At 45.3% G+C, this 19,878-nt stretch overlaps 1 protein-coding gene across 13 annotated transcripts in view; it reads right to left on the bottom strand.

Annotated features, from left to right (window-relative positions):
• Positions 1 to 19,878, bottom strand: part of DIS3L2 (DIS3 like 3'-5' exoribonuclease 2) — a 374,814-nt gene that overhangs the window by 86,548 nt on the left and 268,388 nt on the right. For all 13 annotated transcript variants that reach the window (XM_063645277.1, XM_055290976.2, XM_063645284.1 and 10 more), the window contains 2 exons: positions 10,937 to 11,049; positions 839 to 946 (listed from right to left, as the gene is read on the bottom strand). In XM_063645277.1, coding sequence (XP_063501347.1) covers positions 839 to 946; positions 10,937 to 11,049 — 221 coding nt within the window. The remainder of the gene's footprint in view (positions 1 to 838; positions 947 to 10,936; positions 11,050 to 19,878) is intronic.

Below are 19,878 nucleotides of genomic sequence, written 5' to 3'. Positions count from 1 at the left end.
TGGTCTCTGTCAACAACTTTAATAACTGCATATATTCCATTGAGAAGGCACCAGGGCTTACTTAATCATGGCCCTACTTCTGAATGTTTGGAGTTGTTACGGTTGCAGGGAGGGGACTAGTTTCTCTTTCATGTATCTCTCTCCTGCTGTTCCCTATGATACGCATAGGCACATCCCGACAACAGGCACAGACATCTTTTTCCTTATGCCTAGAAACCCCTACTGACATCCTTCTCTCCTCTGTTCTTGGTCTGTGGTTTCACCAACTTGTGCCTTGATTATAGCACCATCTTGCTAATTCATCTTCACCGCTCCAATCATCCTGCATGACAATGCACGACTGACCTTTCTACAATCAGCTTTCTCATGACACTTCAGAGGAACCCTAACACCTACAATTCATTTGTGATTCTACAGTTTGATTTCACCCCACCTATGTAAACTTCCCACTTTACCTAACGTCGTCCTCCAAACAGGCTCTGCTCTCCTAACTGCAGGCTGGGCTGCCCCTCCTGCCTTTGCCAATCCTCATTCAATCCCACTTACACCCTGTCTCCTGCATAAGCCTCCCTGGCACCACTCTGCTTACTCAATTTCTTCCTTCACCTGATAACAGACAAGAAACCTGTTCTAAGCGCTTAGGGTCAGTCTTGGCTTCTAAGTGGGGCCGACGGCTCTTCCGAGGCAGGGACTCTGACATTTCTCTATGATGGCTACTCCATACCTCCCTTGTCTTACCACCATGGCACCCAAGCCAGTGCCAGGCACATGGTGAGTGCTTCATGACTCATGGAACGGAAAAGAGGTAAGTGGAGAAAGAACACGTGTAAGTTGTTACCTTGCCCTCTGGAGTCAGTGTCCAGATCACAGAGAAGGTCAGCTTGTCAGACATGGGGTTGAGGCTGCACAGCTCCTCACACAGCAGCCTGGGAAGCATGGGGACCACCTGTAAACAGAGCACAGGCCCATGAGCACCTTTCTCCAACCCGCTTAGGAGAAGCCCAGTGGGCAGAGTTTTGGTGAACAGTTTCAGCTTTTCCAGAGCAAGCTGAAGATGGAGGTGGCTCTGTTCCCAAAGACTCTGCAGAAAGACCACACTATTGTATACTTTTCCATGCGCCTCTAGAGTCAAATAGGAATGTGAGCTGGGAAAGTGAGGAGAACTGGTAAGGGAAGACAAAGTACAATGCAGGCAATGGAAAATAGCTACACTGTATTATCTACTAAACCTGAAGCTCCAGACTCAAGAAGTACTTGTGCTTTTGGATATAAGCACTCCAGTTGAATTATACATATACTTGAGAGCCCAGGGGTAGAGTGTAAACTCTGGACAGGGTTTTGTTAAAGTAAAATAAGCTATTGTTTTGTTGAATCAATGTTTTAGTAACTGAATATACCGCAATTTACCAAATTACATGTTGGAACATTAAGAGAATACTTCAATAAAATATCACTAGAGTGATAAAACTGAAAGGGTCATACATCCAGGTTTCCTAGATAAACATTGTGATAAACTAGTTAACCATTTTCCCATTTTTTAAGCCTAAATTATTTCTTCTCCTTATTGATCTTTCTGTTCCATAATAAACTGAGTCAACGGTGTATACTCTTTAATTAAAAATTGTTTTTCAGCTTACTTTCAAATGATGACTTGCAGTTGTCCCAAAATAATACTTGTTTTTTTCTAGTGTTCCAAAGATGAAATGAATATCTCTATCTGTATCTCCTGAAAATACTTCAAAAACTCTCTCCCATCTACCACTATCTGTTCCTTTTCCCATATTTTCCTTGATTAATGGCAGGACCATCCACCCCACCTCTCTAACTAAAAACATCAGTAGTACTAGCCATTTACTCAACATACTTACTATGGCCCACTTTGGCTTGCAATGTTGAGCATGGATAACACTGTAACCCCATGCTAGGTAACTGAGAAGTGATAGGCAAAGGGTGGCCATGCTGTAGTTGAGGTACATTCAGCAAACTATGTTTCTTTACGGGCAGAAACAGAACAAACCCCAGCAGCTTCTTATTCTGCGTGAAGTATCTGCAACTGTACTCTACTTTAGTACAGTAAATATCTTTGGTATGGAATAGTAAATTCTAGAACTCATGGCCCACACCAGTAACAAATAATTGGCAATCGTTTGGCATTTCTAAAGAACGCCATGTCTTTTAACATCTGTATGAAACCTAATGACTACCTGATAACTTTGGTAACAGCTTTTCCTAACAGCCTTCGGTAACAGCTTTTACAGACAACTACTTTTGAAATTTTTTTCTTGCCATTACTTTTGCACCATCAGTTCAGACAATACTATATTTTCTTTGCTAACTTATTTTGTGATGCATTAGAACATAATTCAAATATTTAACATTTTCTTGTATATGTCAAGTGTTTTATAAAATGATACATCTTCACCTGTTTAAAAATAGTGCACAAAATGGAGAAAGCTTCAATATACCATCTCATGGTTGAATGATAAAGATTTCACCTACTCAGCCTCTGGGCTATCCTAGGGACTGAACTGGCACCCTCCCCACCCCCCGCGCAGTTATATGTTGAAGCCCTAAACCCCAGTGTGACCGTATATAGAGACAGGGTCTTTCAGAGGTAAGTAAGGTTAAATGAGGACATTTACCCTTGCAACTTCTCTGTCAACTGCAAGCATTCCAAAATAAATGAGCTTATTAAAAAGAAAGTCAGTGTTTTCATTAATTGGTGTGTGTTACACATTTAAATATGAAATAAATGAATGCTAATTATCTAGTGAAAACCTAATCTGTTTCTATATGTTGGAATTTAGGGTTCAGATATTATTTGCAAAAAGGGCCTCACCACTTAAAAAAATACAACAAGGTCTAAAGACCTGTTTACAATGAGTGAAGTGCAGACTCAGCAGCAGCATGGTGCAGGAAAGAGAGCAAAGGCTTTGCCACCTGAGAGACTTGGGGGCTAATCCTGGGCCCACCGCTTCTTGTACAATTTGGGCAAGTTGGTAAAATTTTGAGTCTTGGTCTTCTTATTGGCAGAACAATACTGAAGATGCTCAGTGAAAGTCAGCTCACTGGCCAGCCCACGGTATCCAAGGTGCGCTGTCACCGGGGGCAGGCATCCCCTTCAGCCTTGTGCCCTGGCCCTCTCCCGGGGCACGGACAACACCAGTCACATGGGCCTTCCCACTGCACCCCCTTCACCTGTCTGTGTGCTGCTCCAGCTCTTGCTTGTGCTGGTCCCTCTTTCTGGAACACCTTTCTGGACATTTTACATCTGGCAAACTCTTGTACTTCCTTTCAGATTCAGCTCATTGCCACTGCTAAAAGGTTTATCCAGAATCCCCTAGGCAGAGTGTGTGCTGTGTTTTACACACCTCCCCTGTTCTTTCAAAGAGGATTTGGGGCCATCCTACACAGTCAGCCACTTACTCCATCCTCCCTGCTCTTCCGCTGCATTTACCACACTGTCCTAATTGCTTCTTCAGGTGCCTTGAGTGCCGAAACCTCAAGGGCCAGCCCTCACTCCTGTCTCTCTCTACACCTGATGCATGGTAGGCACTTCCAGTGTGTAGACAACTGACTGGCTTCTGCCCAGGAGATGGACCACCTCTTTTTTTCTATGTTTACTGCATCACATAAAACATTTTATGAAATATACTAGAGACTTATATTTAAGCATCTTGACAAAAAAACTTCATCAACAACTATTATTTTAAGTATAAGCTACACTGTTTTGGCTACTAACCTCCTAAAACTTATCAGCGCATGCAGTGGTTGTGCAGGCTACAAAAACTGTGTGGTGTCCTATATCTTACACAGAAGACATTTTATTAATCACACTGCAATGGTCACTTACCAATCTAAGTGCTCATGAAAAAGCTGAACTTTAAAACTTTTTGGTTAGTATAATTATATTTAATTTTTAAGAAGTATTCTTTATAAAAGACATTTACCAGGTCTTAAAGCAAAATTCAGATGAAATTCTCATAGAAAACAGTCTTTAGGTCTATATAGTTTTGTAAATACATGGTTATTCCTCTATGTTTCAAAGGAAAAGGAATTAAGAGGTTACAATCACATTTGTGGTTTGGCACATCACAGCCTCTCATAAATGGGGCCTAATTCCTGCCAGGGTCACTGTGAATGTGCTCTCCCACAACCCCAGGCACAGCAGGATCCCTGTGGAGGGGGGCTGGAAAGGAGAGGCAGGCAGCCCCTTCTGATCAGCTGCTTTCTCAAATCCAAGTCCCATTATGTCAGGGGGAGACCCACCTGGACCATGGCGCCAACAGTCCATGCGCACAGGTCAGCTACATGAGGCCTGCCATGGTTCCTGAGAGCCTCTGGGTCAGGGTGATAAGTGTGGAACACCATGTCTGACTGGAAAAGAAAGGTCTCTCCAGGAGCTAGGAAACTCCTGGCTATCATTAGAACTGTGCAAATGTTCATACATTCCCTGACCCCTTGATCCTCTTCCCCAGTCTTATCCTGTCTTGTCCTCATTAACTTTGCTATGCAGTGTGAACCACATGGATAATTCCTTCAAGGTTCTTTATTTCCCTCACTTCTACTGTCCCAGCTCCACAAACCCCACGATCGATCTTATAATCACCCTTTCCTACTTCTGCAAGTCCTCACTGAGCAGTGATGGAGAAAACTGCTGGGCCGTGTGAAGGTGAGTTGCTAAGCTGTCTTAGTTCTTACCTCCATGAGGGTTGGCAGGCCTTTCACCTGCCTTTGTTAGTTCCTTCCCCGTACCCCTCGGATGAGGTCCCAAAATGTTACTACTCTCCTCAGACCTCTTACCTGACTGCCTTCTCAATCTTTCTCAGCAGAAAACCTCAACTTTTCTTCACAGAGAAAACTGAGATCATCAGACTCAATCTGTTGCAAGCAACCTTCCAGCTCTTTCCTTTGGCCAATTTCTCCCAGGCCCACTCACTTTACATGTGTGCCCTGGTCTCCTGCCATCTCACAATGAGTGTCTTCCCTGTCCAAGGCCTGGCCCTCTGGCCTTGTGACTCCACATACCTCTACAATGCCCTCTGGACACCATGAACTGGATGTCCCATGAACATTTCAAACTCTACATGGAGAAGACAAAGTTCAGCATTTTCCTCCCTTCTTCATCTGTTCCACTGACTACATTTCCTACCTCTGTTAAGAGCAGCGCTCTGTCCCAAGTTAAATAGGCAAGGAAGCAAACGACCACCCTTCCCTCAAAACCACCAAAAATCAAAACACCACACCCATGTCTCCCCACACTCCTCACCCCTGTCCCCAGAACACAGCTGGGGATTAGCCTGTGATTCTTCACTCTCCTCTCTCTCCCTTCTACATCCAATCACTTTCCAAGCCTAGATCTGACATTCTAACTCTCTCAAATGAGTCTTTTCCTCTCCTCCTTCCACTGTTCAAGTGCGGATATGTCTCTCTTCCTCTCTCAGGATAAAAACCAGTGACAATTCTGAAGTAGAAATTATTCCAGATAAGACTTGTTTATTCTCCAGACTTCTGCATCTTCTTACTAATCTCCACTCAATGATAATCTGCAATTCCATTTATATTAGGACACACTGGCTTTACCTTCCCAATAGCTAAGGAGCTGAATTTAGTAAATGGACTTTTGCATGTCCTATGGATGAAGGAGGGCCTAGAGGGTTCGATGGGGCCAAGAGGTTTTTGGAAAAGCCTGGACCCTCAATGTTCAGTGGCTAATGTCACAGGTGGCCAAGAGTTCCCCACGGGGAAGCGGGAGAAGGACCCTATCTCCAAGGGGACAGCAAAGCTAACAGTGGGAAGCTAACTTCTCCATTTTCCCTGCCCTTTGCTTCTCCCTACTTCTTCTTGTGTGATATACATTGCCAGAATTGGGAAGAAACTACAATTTGAAGTAACTGAAATGCTGCTTGTTCAGAATGTCCATTTGGCACTAGGCTGAAGACATCTATTGTCCTAGTTCTCCTGGGGTCCAGTTAGATATTACCACATTGGTAAACTCTCAAGATTTTGTGAGCAAAGATCTCTAGGTTGGGGTAGTTATTCAGAGCCTCAAGAGGATATGACTGGGGGAAAGGGCCCTGGTACTGATGACAATTTTCCTGCCTCTGGCCTCACTATCCTTCAACCACACAGTTGCTAAGGTGATTTTCTATCTTGGTCGAAGGAGACCGTATCACTTTCCTACTTGCCCTCAAAATCCGAGCTCCTTCGCCTACCACTCCAGGCTTCTCTTTGTAATCTCATCCGTGGCTCTCTCTACAACTCACACCCCAAGAATTCCAAACTGCATACTGCTCCTTGAACCTTGAACGTTCTATGCTTTTTCTAGCCTCTGCCTGGAATGCCCTCTCTGCCCATTTTTGTCTGTCTAGAATTTTTCTACTCAAAATGTGAAACTGTTCAAAACACGATTGCTTTGTGAAGCCTTCTTGGACCTTGCAGACGCTCCTCTCCCACCACCAGCCCAGGCAGATACAACCTCTCTCTCTTCTCTAACACCTCCTCACCTTTGGGGCACTTCTGTACCTGAAGGTAGCTTGATGCACTGCAAGTGTTTGCTATCTGTCCACCTCCTCTGCTTCCCCAGGGCAAGACCAGAATCTGTCTCATCTTTACATCCCTGGAACATGACACACAGCTGGTACTCAATAAATACCAAGTGGATGAAGACTGATAAGCACTTCAGGCAGCAGAAAAGGAAACGGGGCTTGAAGGATGCTAAGTCCTCTTAAGCATGCTTTGGGGCCAGGACCAAAGTTGAGTCAGGGCAGAGCTTAAGAGCTGGCCGTGGAGAAAAGGGACAGTGATGATAGGTCACTGACTTTCTAAGCATTCTGGACCAGGTCTTGAGAGAGTAGAGAGAAATTGATCATTTGGGTAAATACACCACTGCCCAAAGCAGCTGGGTGGGGGTACCAACAAGACTATAAAATCTTATACTAGCCTCAGAGAGCAGAAACATCTGCTAAAGCCACAGCGGGCAGGCTGGCCAAGTTCAGCAGCAGGTTAGCCAGGACAGCCCTGTGACCAACACAAAGGGCCACAGAAGGGAAGAATCAATCATTCAGGCAAAGAGGAGCAGGAAGGACCAGCAGTGACATGGGAGCCAGATGCCCAGAAGCCAAGTCATAGGGGCTTCTCCACTACCTGGAGGGGTTGCAGGGCCTCTTCTACCCCTTTCAGCCCAGGCCTTTGCTGGCACCCCACCCACACTCCCTCAGGCTTTCAGTGCGATAACCCATTGGCCATCGCAGCCCATATCTGCAGTCTGAGAATTGGTGACTTTTCCCCCTTTTCTCCGAGGACTTCAAGGTTTTAACAACAAGGTACACTCAGCTAGCTCCCCACTTACACGCTGAAATAACTTAAAGGAAATAGATTAATTCACTTGCCAGCCAACATCTCTGTTTAAAGAGTTTTCTTTTCCATATCAACACTTCCATGAATTCAGAATTTGATCAACTCTTTGCTACACAGTTTGACGTTAACAAAACATCAACACTCTGACAACCTGCTGGTGTCAGAAAGAAACATCTTAAAACTCTTTGGACTCTACATTAAGACAGGCTTCCAATCCCAATCTTTGATCTCTATTATAAAGCAGTACCAATAAAATATCGTAGAGATTTATGGGCGAACTTTCACTTGAGCTGTTTCGCACCTAAAATAACATGAATGCTTGGGCCAATAGGCAGAAAATTTAGGTTTAGGTTTCAACTGTTTAGGTTTTCTTTTACTTTTAAAGCTTAATTTGCTTATTTTCTAAAATTACTTTAAACTTTGCAATTACATTATATTTATCTCCCAGAGAAGACAGTCGAGAGGCATTAACTGAGCAAATGTTGTGTCTTTCTGAGAAGGACAGGCCAAAGTTCAGGTGGGCAGCTGTCCCCTGTCTAACGGAATCATCTTTTGTCAGAAAGTTTTTTCCTGATATTTAAATGGACACTACTTAAATTTATATTTCCACCTGATTATACCCTATTGTTAACAAGAATAACCAAATACTTATTACTGTGAGCAAAATCTCAACAAAAAGAATTTCATTTAAAATTCTTTTGTTCGGTGAGGTGGTATTTGGACCCAAGACCTGTTACACTGTATACTGTCCTACTCCATGGGTTCATCCCCCAATTAGAGTTTAGATAATGACCTAAGATTGCAGTTCTGGCATCAGTCACTTATAGATCTGAATGAAATCAGTGCCACATTCCCTATAGATGGGAAACCAACTGGAACTCCAGCCCCCCTCCCCCTGTGTGATGAAGCTGGGAGAAATGATTGTGCCAAGTGAGAAGGCAGAGAATCTGGAGGGTGGAAACGCAGCTCATCCAGCTTTTCAGAAGACCTTTATAGGCAAAGTAAAGTGAAAACAGCAGAAAAGTTCCTGGACACAGTCCTTTAAGAAACAAAACCCAGTAGGAAGAAAGGTCAGAGCAGCGGTTCAAAGGAATCAGAGCGCACAGCTGCTGCTGTCCAAGGTTGCGGGCCGGCGCCACTTGTGCCTGCCAAGCTGGAGGCAGTGCCGGGCAGCAGAGGCATGCGGGCCCTTCCTCCACCCAGCTCCCCACTTTCACAACTCAGCAGCAGAGCCCCAACTCTGTAGTCCCACAGAGAAATTCTAGAACTGTGACAAACACAAAACCAAAGGAAACAGAAAAGGAAACATGCTTAATTACTTAACCCAATTTGACTTTTTCATTTTCTGATTTTGAAAAGTAATTCCTGGTTATAAAAGGAGAGCGCAGCAGCTGGTGCATGGCCGTGGCTTCATGGCCATGGGGGTCAGGGAGGAAGCCCTGTGTACTCAAGAGAGATACTTGTGGGTCAGAAGTTTGCGCTGCATTCTCTTAAGCTGCCTATACCTGCTCAGAGCTTGGACTCAGGTGTCACAGACATTGTGAGGGGTCGGGGGCAAAGAGAAGTTCTTAAACATTGCATATAGGTTTAGGCCAACCACAGAGGTCAGGTAGGGACACAGTATGCTTGACACAAGCAAAGTCTGGTATGGAATTCCCCCTGCTCAGATGAGGACACAGCTAGCTATTCTCACTAACTGGTCACTGAAGGTGCTGGGTCTTTCAGGCATCACTGTGCATAGAGATTACCTATTGCCCATGACACAGTTACCTGGAACGGGGTTTTGATGATCACACAGCTTCTGACTCAGAATTTCCTGGCTCTGATCAACTCTGTCTTCCTCTCTATTCACTATTCTCATTTATGGGATGGCAGAAAACACGTACATGGTGGTTCTGATCACCTAATGTGAATGGTAGGCAAAGCTGTACTTCTGAAGAAATAGGCTGTACAATTCTCCTGGAGCAGGTGGAGCTAGGGTTTTGCTCAAATATTCTAGGTTTCAGTGATCCAGAGAGTACTGTCCTGGGGCAGGGGAGAGGAGGTGCCAGGTCTTCCTAGGTAGGGCCTCCACATATTGAAGGTGGCTATGGCAGATAACAGCTCTGGCTTTCCTTTGGGACAAGAGAGCCCATCTAGGCTAGCTCCCTTTGTAGCAGGAGCAAAGGGTCTCAGACAAGGTGATTTCCACCATGGGGTGGAAGACATCACTGTCAACTGATAAGCTCAGCTACACTGGGGGAACTAAACTTGGGCCACAGGCAACAGGATCTTCAGCCCCTAGAGGATATGGCTGCACTCAAAGCCTAGACTGGTCTCTTCCCTTTTGAGAGGTTAGTTTTCAGGGTGGACAAGTTGAAAACATGAGAGGAACTCTCAGTAACACTTGGTAAATACCAGAAATCCTAGAAACTTTTGGGTTTTCCTGGATAGCTTTTGCTCCAGAAGTGCCAATACCTTTGTGAACATCAAGTAGGCACTTTGCTAGAAGTGGAGCCCAGAAATTCTAGAATGCATCTGTGGTGCTGCATTCTAGGGTGGATGGTGGGGATATTCCTCTGACCTTAGGGCAGTCAATGAGCAAATACCAGAATCATGTCCTAGGGCATGGGCTTGGGAGGCAGGAAGGCTCAAGCTAGTGCTAGTATAGGTAGAATCCCAAACTGGACCGCCAAATTTTAAAAAGCTAGAAAGGAAGTGGAGGTCCAGATATGGCCGAAGAAGGAAGATGAGCAAATGAGCAGAAGATCAGAGAAGGGAAAGAAGAGAAAGAAACCTGGCAGAATTCATGAACCACAGTGTGGAGGGCAGAACTTACTCATGCTTGGTCTCTTATTAACCCCTTTCTCTGAGGCCTACTGCAGTGTCCATCAGATAATTAGTGCTCAGTATATACACGTTAAAGGAATGGATTCTCACGGTCACCTATTGAATGTGCCAGGTCCAGGTACACAGAATGGAAGGGATGTTTTGAGATGAATCTGTCCAGTCCCTTCATTTCACAGATGAGTCTAGGGAGGTCTGTAGACACTTAGTAACTAACCAAGAGTGGTGCAGTCAGGATGAGAGGGAAAAGCTCAGACTCCTCCTCATCTCCCTTTGCTTTTCCATCTCGGAGACTCCCATAGCTATCTTGTAACGGGCAGGTCAGGACCAGATTGGCTCCCACCTTTTAGAACAGGGGTTGAAAACATTTCCTCAAAGGGCCTATAGTAATAGGAAATCGTCATGCCACTCTGCTGAAGTAGTGTGAAAGCAGCCACAATACATGAACAAATGCATGTGCCTGAGTTCCAATAAAACCTTACAAAAACTAGTGGCTGGTGTGGGCTGAGTTTGCCAAGCCCTGCTTTAGAACAATCATTTGAAAGCAGGCATTTTGCCTCCTTTCTTTCTGAAGCTGAGTATCTGTCAGTTACTTATATAGCAGAGCCACTCTGGGATGCGGCCTCAGATGAACACCTGTGTCTTCCTTTGGCTTCTCTTTCCAGAGAACATGTAATAACAGAGAGCACACAATTTTCCAGGGAAACAAACAAATAAAGCAAGAGAAAAGAAACTAGAGATGGATTTTTACCTTTTGAACCAAGTAGACGCTTGTGGCCCTCTCAGCAGCCACTTTATCCAGATCAGATCCCTCCGGAACAAAGTAACTCACGTCGGCAATGTGAACTCCCACTTCAAAGTTGCCTGTAAATGCACGAGAAGGACTATCAGGCTGGCGTGGAAGGCCACAGCATTCCCTCCCAGGAGTCCTTTCCTAGAATGTATGTCACTCCCAGAGGCCACAGGACCTGCAGTTAGGTGACACATCCAGTCTTGCTTGCTTCCTTCCATGGCCACCTCCCCCTGTGACCTGCACTACTGTCGCTTTCCTCATTGTATAGCAAAAGATGATGAAATTGTTCTTGTGAATAAACAAGATTACCCACCTTCCCAAGATGTTTCCCATTTCTAAAGGCTTCTTATCTTTGAGTAAACATAAGAAGATATGGCTCATTCTGGGTGACGAACAAATCCTTTTAGGTCACTAGAAGTGAATTAATCCCCAAATCCTGCAGATGCAGCCTCTGAAAGCTCTGCCCTTCCTTCCCATTCCCTCTGGCTATTGCCCTATTCAGCCCACACCTGGCTGCCCTACCTCGCTTCTGTGCCCCCTCACCTGGCCCTCCACACTTTGCTGTGATCTTTCTAAATGTGGGTCTGGGAAAGGTACTCTTAGCCTGTTATTCATGTCCTTGCAGGGTCACACCCCAAGCAACCTCAGCCCCATCCGTCACATGCTCTGTATGCAGCTGTCATGGGAAACCTCTTTCCATTCCTTGAACAGATCTTCCCTCAAGCCATTTAGATGTTGGCTTGGCTCATACTTTTTCCTATGCTTGGGACAGTCTTAACAGGATCTGCCTATCATAATCTTCCTTACTTTATTTGGGTCAACTGAAAGAGAATCCCCAAACGAGAAGAGGTTCCTCTACCCCCCTCCTTCCATTTCCTTCACCTGTCTGCCTCCTCCAACTCCCCACTACCCCCCAACCGTTTCCTCCACCTGCACTGTAAAGCACCTACTCCACACCTGTTGCTGCTTACCGTGGTCTTTCTTCAGAGCTCTCATCACTACCAGATATCACGACATATCTCTATCGGCTTGTGTGTTTGTTATCTGTCTCTCTCCCTACCATGTAAGCTCTAGCAAATAAGGCCTTTTGTGTAATGTTCACTGTTGTACGCCCAGGGCCTGGAAGAGTGCCTGACACATAGTAGGTCCTCAAGAAGTACTTGTTGAATGAATGAATCAACAGGCAGTTTGTCTTTTCCCTCTGGTAAAGGATCCACTTTCTTTTTCCTTTTAGGACTGCTCCTTCCCTTCCTGGTGGAGCTGTCTTTTAACAGGTCCTGCCCTCCCTACCAGGTTTCAGAGAGTTGGTCAGATGACCAAGGCTGTTAGAACTGTACCTTAAATGAGGGAGGGTAGTTAGGTTATAAAGTCAAGATTTATTCTTGATCATACTGTAAATCATCTATCAAATATAGTGTATGTGAAAATAAAAATATACACATACATACAAGAGTACATACATATGTACATACTTACATATACATGCAAGTGTGTATGAAAATGTACAAAATGTACAAATTACAAAAAAAGAGTATACATGTAAAATAAGTATATAGGCTGGGCACGGTGGCTCATGCCTGTAATCCCAGCACTTTGGGAGGTCGAGGCTGGCGGATCACTTGAGGCCAGGAGTTTGAGACCAGCCTGGCCAACATGGCAAAACCCCGTCTCTACTAAAAATAAAAATTAGCCAGGCGTGGTGGCACACACCTGTAGTCCCAGCTACTCAGGAGGCTGAGGCAGGAGAATTGCTTGAACCTTGGAAGCAGAGGTTGCAGTGAGCTGAGATTGCGCCACTGCACTTCAGCCTGGGCAACAGAGCAAGGCTCTGTCTCGAAAAAATAAAACAATAAAATAAGTATACAGTTTAAAGATACACAATGAGCAGAGAGAAGCACATGGAAGATACAGGCATAGTGTTGAATTTGCTTCAGTTGAACAATACACTTGATAAATGATATGAACTTCAGGAAAGAGGGTCTCTCTCCTGGGATCCCAGGCACTAAGGACCACATAAACCTGGAGCTTCCAGGAAACATCTATGCTACATAATCATGCCAATAGAGAAAATAATAGTCTAAGAAAGAAAAGAAGAATTATGACCTCATTTGAACTTCAGGATCCAGCTGAGCCTGAAACTAGTCTACCTGTGGACTTGGCAGTTAATGAGTGGATCAATTCCCTTTCCATTATGACTCACTGACAGAGTCTTGACTCATACCCAAGTTGGCTCAGAAGAACTTATTAACACAGTACCATTTGCTCCTTTGGTGACCTGAATGATCAGTCCTAAGGTATCACACATTTTATCTGCAAACTGTGTAGCTACTTATTATCCTCCTACTCCTTCACTGGGGGATAATTCTTCCCTCAGTTTTTAAAATGGAAAAATGCTTAAACATGGGGTGCTTGAAAAAAGGGGTTCAGGCAAGGAAAAGAATTTAAGATTCCCTATTCTTCATCTGGTGTGACACTCAGAGACCACCTTCCTACAGGGCATTCTTTGGGTTTTTCCGCCCAATCCTGTAGCTGTAATACATAAAGGAATACTTAAGTCCACTTAAGAGATCCTGGCTGCTATGGGGTAACATAACAGATCTGTTTCCCACAGAGGAGAGGACTGTCTGGAAAGCTGAGAGGAACCAGCATGACTCCAAGCTTAGCTGCCTCATTCTGACAGGCACGCAGCTGTGTCGCTGGGTCACTGGGAGCAGTGAAACCTGCCCTGAGATCGAGGAACTGAACTTTACGTGAATTCAGCCAAGAGTCTCAGACGGCTCAACTTCCAGTTTTGGTATTTCAAGTATCTAAAACCAACACTTAGAGAAGGTAAAATAAAGTGTCTTCTTTTGAAGTCAGCATTATAATATATTGGCCTAACAGGTAAATATTGACTGAAGGACAAGAGAGAGGATTATTACATCATGATATAAACCATAATTTTAAATTCAGTCTCTGTGTTACTACACATGAACTTTCTGTCCTTAGTCAAAATTGACAAACTGACAAAGAGTTCATTACAGGAGATAAAATATGAAGAAGGCCAATCAAAACATATTCAAGAGGCTTAAATTTCACTCAGAATTCCCAGCAGAGCCTCTGAAACCAGCAAAGAGAAACTCTCTTATTCTCTGCTTTGGATCTTTTTTATGGAAACCCTAAGTAAATATTTTATTATATATGTTTACATAATGTGAACTTGCAGAACTCTTGAGGTGGTGGCACTGAACTTTTTATTCTATGAAAGAGAAACTATAAATCCAAAAGTTACATGGCATATGCTGCCAAAATGTTTAAGACAAATTTGATATTTTAAAAGATACTGTCTTTCATATAAAAGCATTCTTTTAAAATATTTTTAAATTTAAAACTTTCACCTGCCAGAGAGTAGGTGAGTCTGTGTGTTTAAAGAGCAGTTAGAGCAGAGAGATGAAGGATCCCCCAGGCAGCTGGGTCTGGCTCACTTTGTCCAGGGTCCACAAACTTAGATGAGTACAAACACTCCTTTGAATGAACTTGACAGGACATCAGAACAGCTTCATCCAATTAAAACACTAATAGATTATAAAGCGGGATTCAGAAACCATCTCTTTGAAGCCAGCCTTCCAACCAGTGCGGCCACTTCCCCACAGTGTCCCTGCCAGGTGGCCCCTGCTATATCCTCAAGGGTGGGAAGCTGACATCTTCTTGAAGCCACCTGCTCTCTTTCTGAAGAGCTCTGGTAGGGGAAGTGCTTCCTCACATGGAACCTCTAGTTTATGCCCGCACTAGACATCCGTGAGTGGGGACCTCTCCATTTAAGGAGCTCTCGGTCTAATGGGGCTCGCAGATACACCCGTGTGATAACTCAAGTGTACGGGAGTAAGCTGAACTGCAATCAGTGAGGACATCTGAAAGTGTTTTGTGATCCATAACAACTACATAAATGTAACATAGACAATGATGACCATAAAAATAATAAAGACCTGTAATCCCAGCACTTTGGGAGGCTGAGGTCGGCGGATCACCTGAAGTCAGGAGTTCGAGACCAGCCTGGCCAACATGGTGAAACTCCATCTCTACCAAAAAATACAAAAATTAGCCAAGTGTGGTGGCGCATGCCTGTAGTTCCAGCTACTTGGGAGGCTGAGGCAGGAGAATCACTCGAACCTGGGAGGTGGAGGTTGCAGTGAGCCGAGATCACGCCATTGCACTCCAGCCTGGGCAAGAGTGAGACTCCATCGCAAGAAGAAGAAAAATAATAATAATAATAACAATAAAGAGAGCAGGAGTGATCATTTATTAAATGTCTCCTCTGTGCCAGGGGCTCCATACACAAGCTAACTTTACAGTTATGCAAATCGTTTTGCACAGATGAATTATCTGAGATGCAGAGAGTTTCTCAGTCACTTTTCCAGTTACCTGGCTAAAAAGTGAGAAATCCCAGATTCAAAACCAGGTTGGGTTCAGATCCTTTGCTCCTTTTATTACCCCTCGCCATACACTGTCACTGCAACTCCAGAACAAGATGATACAACCCAGTTTTTCATCTCAGTGGGCCACAGCTCAAAATCCCTCCCTATCTCTCATAACTCCATGGAAGCCACATTCTCCGCTTTGGATTCAGAAGTCCTGGCAGAGACTCTTTCCAGCCATGTTCACAGCCACACTCCTGTCCCTGCAGGCTCTTTTGGTTCCCGTTGTCAGCCTCCTTAACCACTTGTAGCAGGGCTTGATTATAGAACAACCACTAAGCCATTAACTCCAGTTCTATTTAATTAGATGAACAAGCTCTTTAAAATCTAAACCACTCCCTTCTAAATTTCTAGCTTACAGTCATTTTTAGCTGGTAGTACAGAGACTGTCTGAACGACTCAAGAGGCCTGTGCCAGGAATGAGCACAACCAGGGTGGCCACCTACTATAGGTGGGGCCTTCCCTTACCAGTAGTGAGATAAGGCCTTCCAGACTTGGGTCACTTCATTCACTTTTACCCATTGCTGAGACTGGACAGTGGTCACAGTGGTGACAGAGGCTCTTCTTGACATCAGCAGGACACTCCTTACATAAAACAATATTATGTGTTGTGACAGATATTTGTTACCCCCCCCGTCTCCCCACTCCCTCCCAATTCACAGGTTGAAATTTAATCCCCAATGTGATGGCATCAGGAGGCGGACCTCTGGGAGGTTATCAGGCCTCAGAGGTAGATCCCTCACAAACAGGATTAGTGCCTTATAAAAGGGACCCCAGAGAGCTCTCTCATTCTTTCTACCATGTAAGGACGCAATGAGAAGGTGCTGTTCTATGAACCAGGAAGTGAGCCGTCACTGGACACTGGATCTGCCAGCATCTTGATCTTGGACTTCCCAGCCTCAAGGACTATGAGGAATAAATCCGTTGTTTTAGTTCTTTATGCCACCTAGTCTACAGTATTCTGTTATAGCAGCCTGAATGGACTAAGGCACATGTGATGCCTGGAAAGCCTTTTAATATACTTCATCAGCAAAAAATAACTGCTTTGCCCAGGTCACTAATAACCTCTGTGCACTAAATCCAAACCTTTGTAGGCCTGACCTTATAGCAGCATCTGAAGCCTGGTGATTCTGCGCCCTCCCCACCCAACACCTTGAGACACTCCTCCTTAGCTCTGGGCCCCACTCTGGGTGTCTAAGCTCCATGTCTGCTCCTCTTCAAGTTTCTCTGCCTCTCCACGTCCCTTGCGTGTGGCGTGCCAAGCCTCCGTGCTCTGCCCCAGGCTGCCTTCTCTTCTAATTCTACCCCTTCTCTCTGGATTGTCTCATCTACTTCCAGGGATTCAAACCTCATTTCTGTGCTTTGGTCTTCTAATTGTATATCACCAGCCTAGACTTCTCTGAGCTTCAGATTGATGTATACAAAGTCTACTGAGAATTGTCACTCAGCTGTCCCAAGGTCACATCACACTCATACCTCCATAAGCCCCTACTGTCAGCAAAACCAGTTCTCTCCCTGTGTTTCCTGTCCCAGGAAGTGGGATCACCTCCACTAAACCAAAAGTGATACCCATGCTTGCCTAAACCAAAAACAAACCTGGGACTTTCTCAGGCCTGTGTCGATCAATCATTCTGACTCTACCTTCCATACATCTCTCACATCTGCCCATATGTCTTCCTTCCCGCCATTGTGACCTTGGCCAAGACCACCATGGCTTCTTCTAAGAAATATCTAACAACCTCCTATCGCTCTCCCTGCCATTTCTCAAACTCATTTTCCATAGTGAAGACAGTGCCCTTTCCAAACACAAATCTGCCTGTCACCTCACCATCTACACCCTCCAGAGGCCCTGCTGCCCTGAGCACGCAGCCCAGACCAGGCTTCTGTGACCTGCCTGGCCTGGCTTTTGCCCACCCCTCTCATCCCATGGCCTTTTTTTTTTTTTTTTTTTTGAGACGGAGTCTCGCCCTGCTGTCACCCAGGCTGGAGTGCAGTGGCGCAATCTCGGCTCACTGCAAGCTCCGCCTCCCGGGTTCACGCCATTCTCCTGCCTAAGCCTCTACGAGTAGCTGGGACTACAGGCGCCCGCCACCACGCCCGGCTAATTTTTTGTATTTTTAGTAGAAACGGGGTTTCACTGTGGTCTCGATCACCTGACCTCGGGATCCGCCCGCCTCGGCCTCCCAAAGTGCTGGGATTACAAGCGTGAGCCACCGCGCCCGGCAATCCCACGGTCTTGTTTCTTCCACTCCTCCCCTGCACACCATCCTCTATCACCACTTCACAAGGAGCTGATACCAACCCAACTGCTCATCATGTGGGTCTGCTCTATGCATGTTTTGACTTTCCTGGCCCTTATCCCTTAAATGACAGTTACACCCCCAAGACACTGTGATGGGGCTCCCATGCTCACACCCAGGGGGCTCCCCACAGTTCTCTCTATTCCTCTTCCTGGCAACTCCCACTGATCCTTCAAACTACCACCTAAAGTCACTTCCTCCGGCAGGCCTGCCCTGATGACCCAGACCAGGCTCAATCCCCTTCTGTGTCTTCCTACAGCTTCTCAACTCTCACCCCCATTTACTACATGCGGATCATGAACTCCTCCTGACTCTCTGTAATCAGCATGATGGGCAGGGAAAGGGCTGGGCCCACAGTGATTGACATTTACTGAATGAAAAAGAAAGTAACAAAAAATATAGGGCAGGCTCCCTGCTGCTCTGGGCTGAAAGGATTGTAAACCCTGTCTAACTGCCCATGCAGGTGCTGAGCCCTCTCTATACCAGGTCTGCAAGAGAGCACCCAGCTTGTGCCTGCATATGCATACCTCAGGTGACTTAAAATTCACTGCTGTCTGGTGAAGCCCACTACGTCCTCAGGTAAAGTGGCAATTATTATTATTTTTTTCTCTCTTTTAAAGCCAAAATATGTCTCCCTAGAGTTTCCACTTATTGGCTCCAGTTCTGGCTCATAAGGGTGCCCAGAACAAGCCCATCTCCTTGGAGGGCAGCAATCTGGCTAAGAGAAAGGAGTGAAGCAGGGCTAGGTGCTTTTAGGGTAGCACCAGCTTTAATTACTGAGACAGCCAGCATATGGCCCCTGGGACTTTTCTCCTTCAGGCTAAACAACCACATGGTTTGGCTTTCAGTTACCTCATAATCTTCCTAATAACCATCTTCATTCATTCAATCAGCCACGCAACAAATACTTATTAAGCTCCTACTATGTACCAGTCCTTTTCTAAGCACTGGAGACATACAAGAAAACTGACAAAGTCCCTTCTCATGTCAAGCTTCCAGTCTAGTGGGGAGAGAAAGGCAACGAGCAAACAAACGACAAGATGACTTAGATAGTAAAAAGAACTTTGGAGAAAATAAAACAGCAAATGCCTGGAGCCTATTTTAGAGTTCATTAGTAATGAAAAGGTGTCTCTGAGGAAACAGACTGAGACCTGTGGGTCTAAAAGAGACCATGTCACGTGATGACATGGGGAAGAGCATCCCAGGCAGGAGAGCCAGAACGAAGGATGGGGGGTGGGCGCAAGCTTGCTGTGTCTAAGGAATAGAAAGATGGCCGGAAAGCAGAGAAGAACTGGAAGCAGGGAGGCTAGTGAGGTGGATGGGACCTGAGGGGAGCTGCCCTGCTGGATCAGGATGAGGCATTCTTTACTTCAAGTGCAATGGGAAGCCACCGGGGAGTGCAAAGTGGAAAGGTAACTTGAATGTACCACACTCACTTTCTCACTTTGCCACCTCACCCACTCTGCAGACCATGGCTCTATTAATGCCATCTACAGTCATACTGAACAAAAACAAAGAGCCAGAAGACCACAATCAGAAGTACAACCTGCTGGACACTCTGACAGATAGAACAGATGTTGGATTTCCTGTCCCTCAGGTTGGTTTCCATCCAGTCTATGATGGGAACACAATGCTCTGGCTTGGGTCACCCCTCTTGACCCTGTGACCAGTTTTCCCAACACAGGAACCTCAACAGAGATACAAAACAGTATTCTGGAAGCTCAGAAAGGGTAATCCAACCAAGAGGGCTGAGTGAAAGGGACGTTCCGCTGTTCAAACGGCACCAGCAATGAGGGGCCTTACTTAGGGCAGCTCATGCAGCTAGGATGCGGGCCCTGGCCTTAGCATGATCCTACTGAATTTTGGAGACAGACTCAATTGGGCTTGGATCACCTTGTGGCCACACAATAAACTCCACCTTTTACTTGGGATAAGCACATTCCCTCTGAGAAACACTGATTGGGTTGCTAGGTAAGAGGGACAACTCAAACGCTGGCATCTTCCAGTTCCATGTGGTATTCGTTATGTAATCTCACACAAAAGCTGACCACCAGTATAGCAAGCCATGGCAGCACTCCATGGCCATGACGTGGTGATGGTTTGAGGATATTTTACAAACTTAAGAGAAGCTGAAGTGAAAAAAAAA

The sequence above is a fragment of the Symphalangus syndactylus genome, chromosome 8 (assembly GCF_028878055.3).
Source record: "Symphalangus syndactylus isolate Jambi chromosome 8, NHGRI_mSymSyn1-v2.1_pri, whole genome shotgun sequence".
In the NCBI taxonomy this organism is placed as follows: Eukaryota; Metazoa; Chordata; class Mammalia; order Primates; family Hylobatidae; genus Symphalangus; species Symphalangus syndactylus.
Note: the sequence above shows the minus strand (reverse complement) of the source record. Positions and strands in the feature narration are given on the sequence as shown.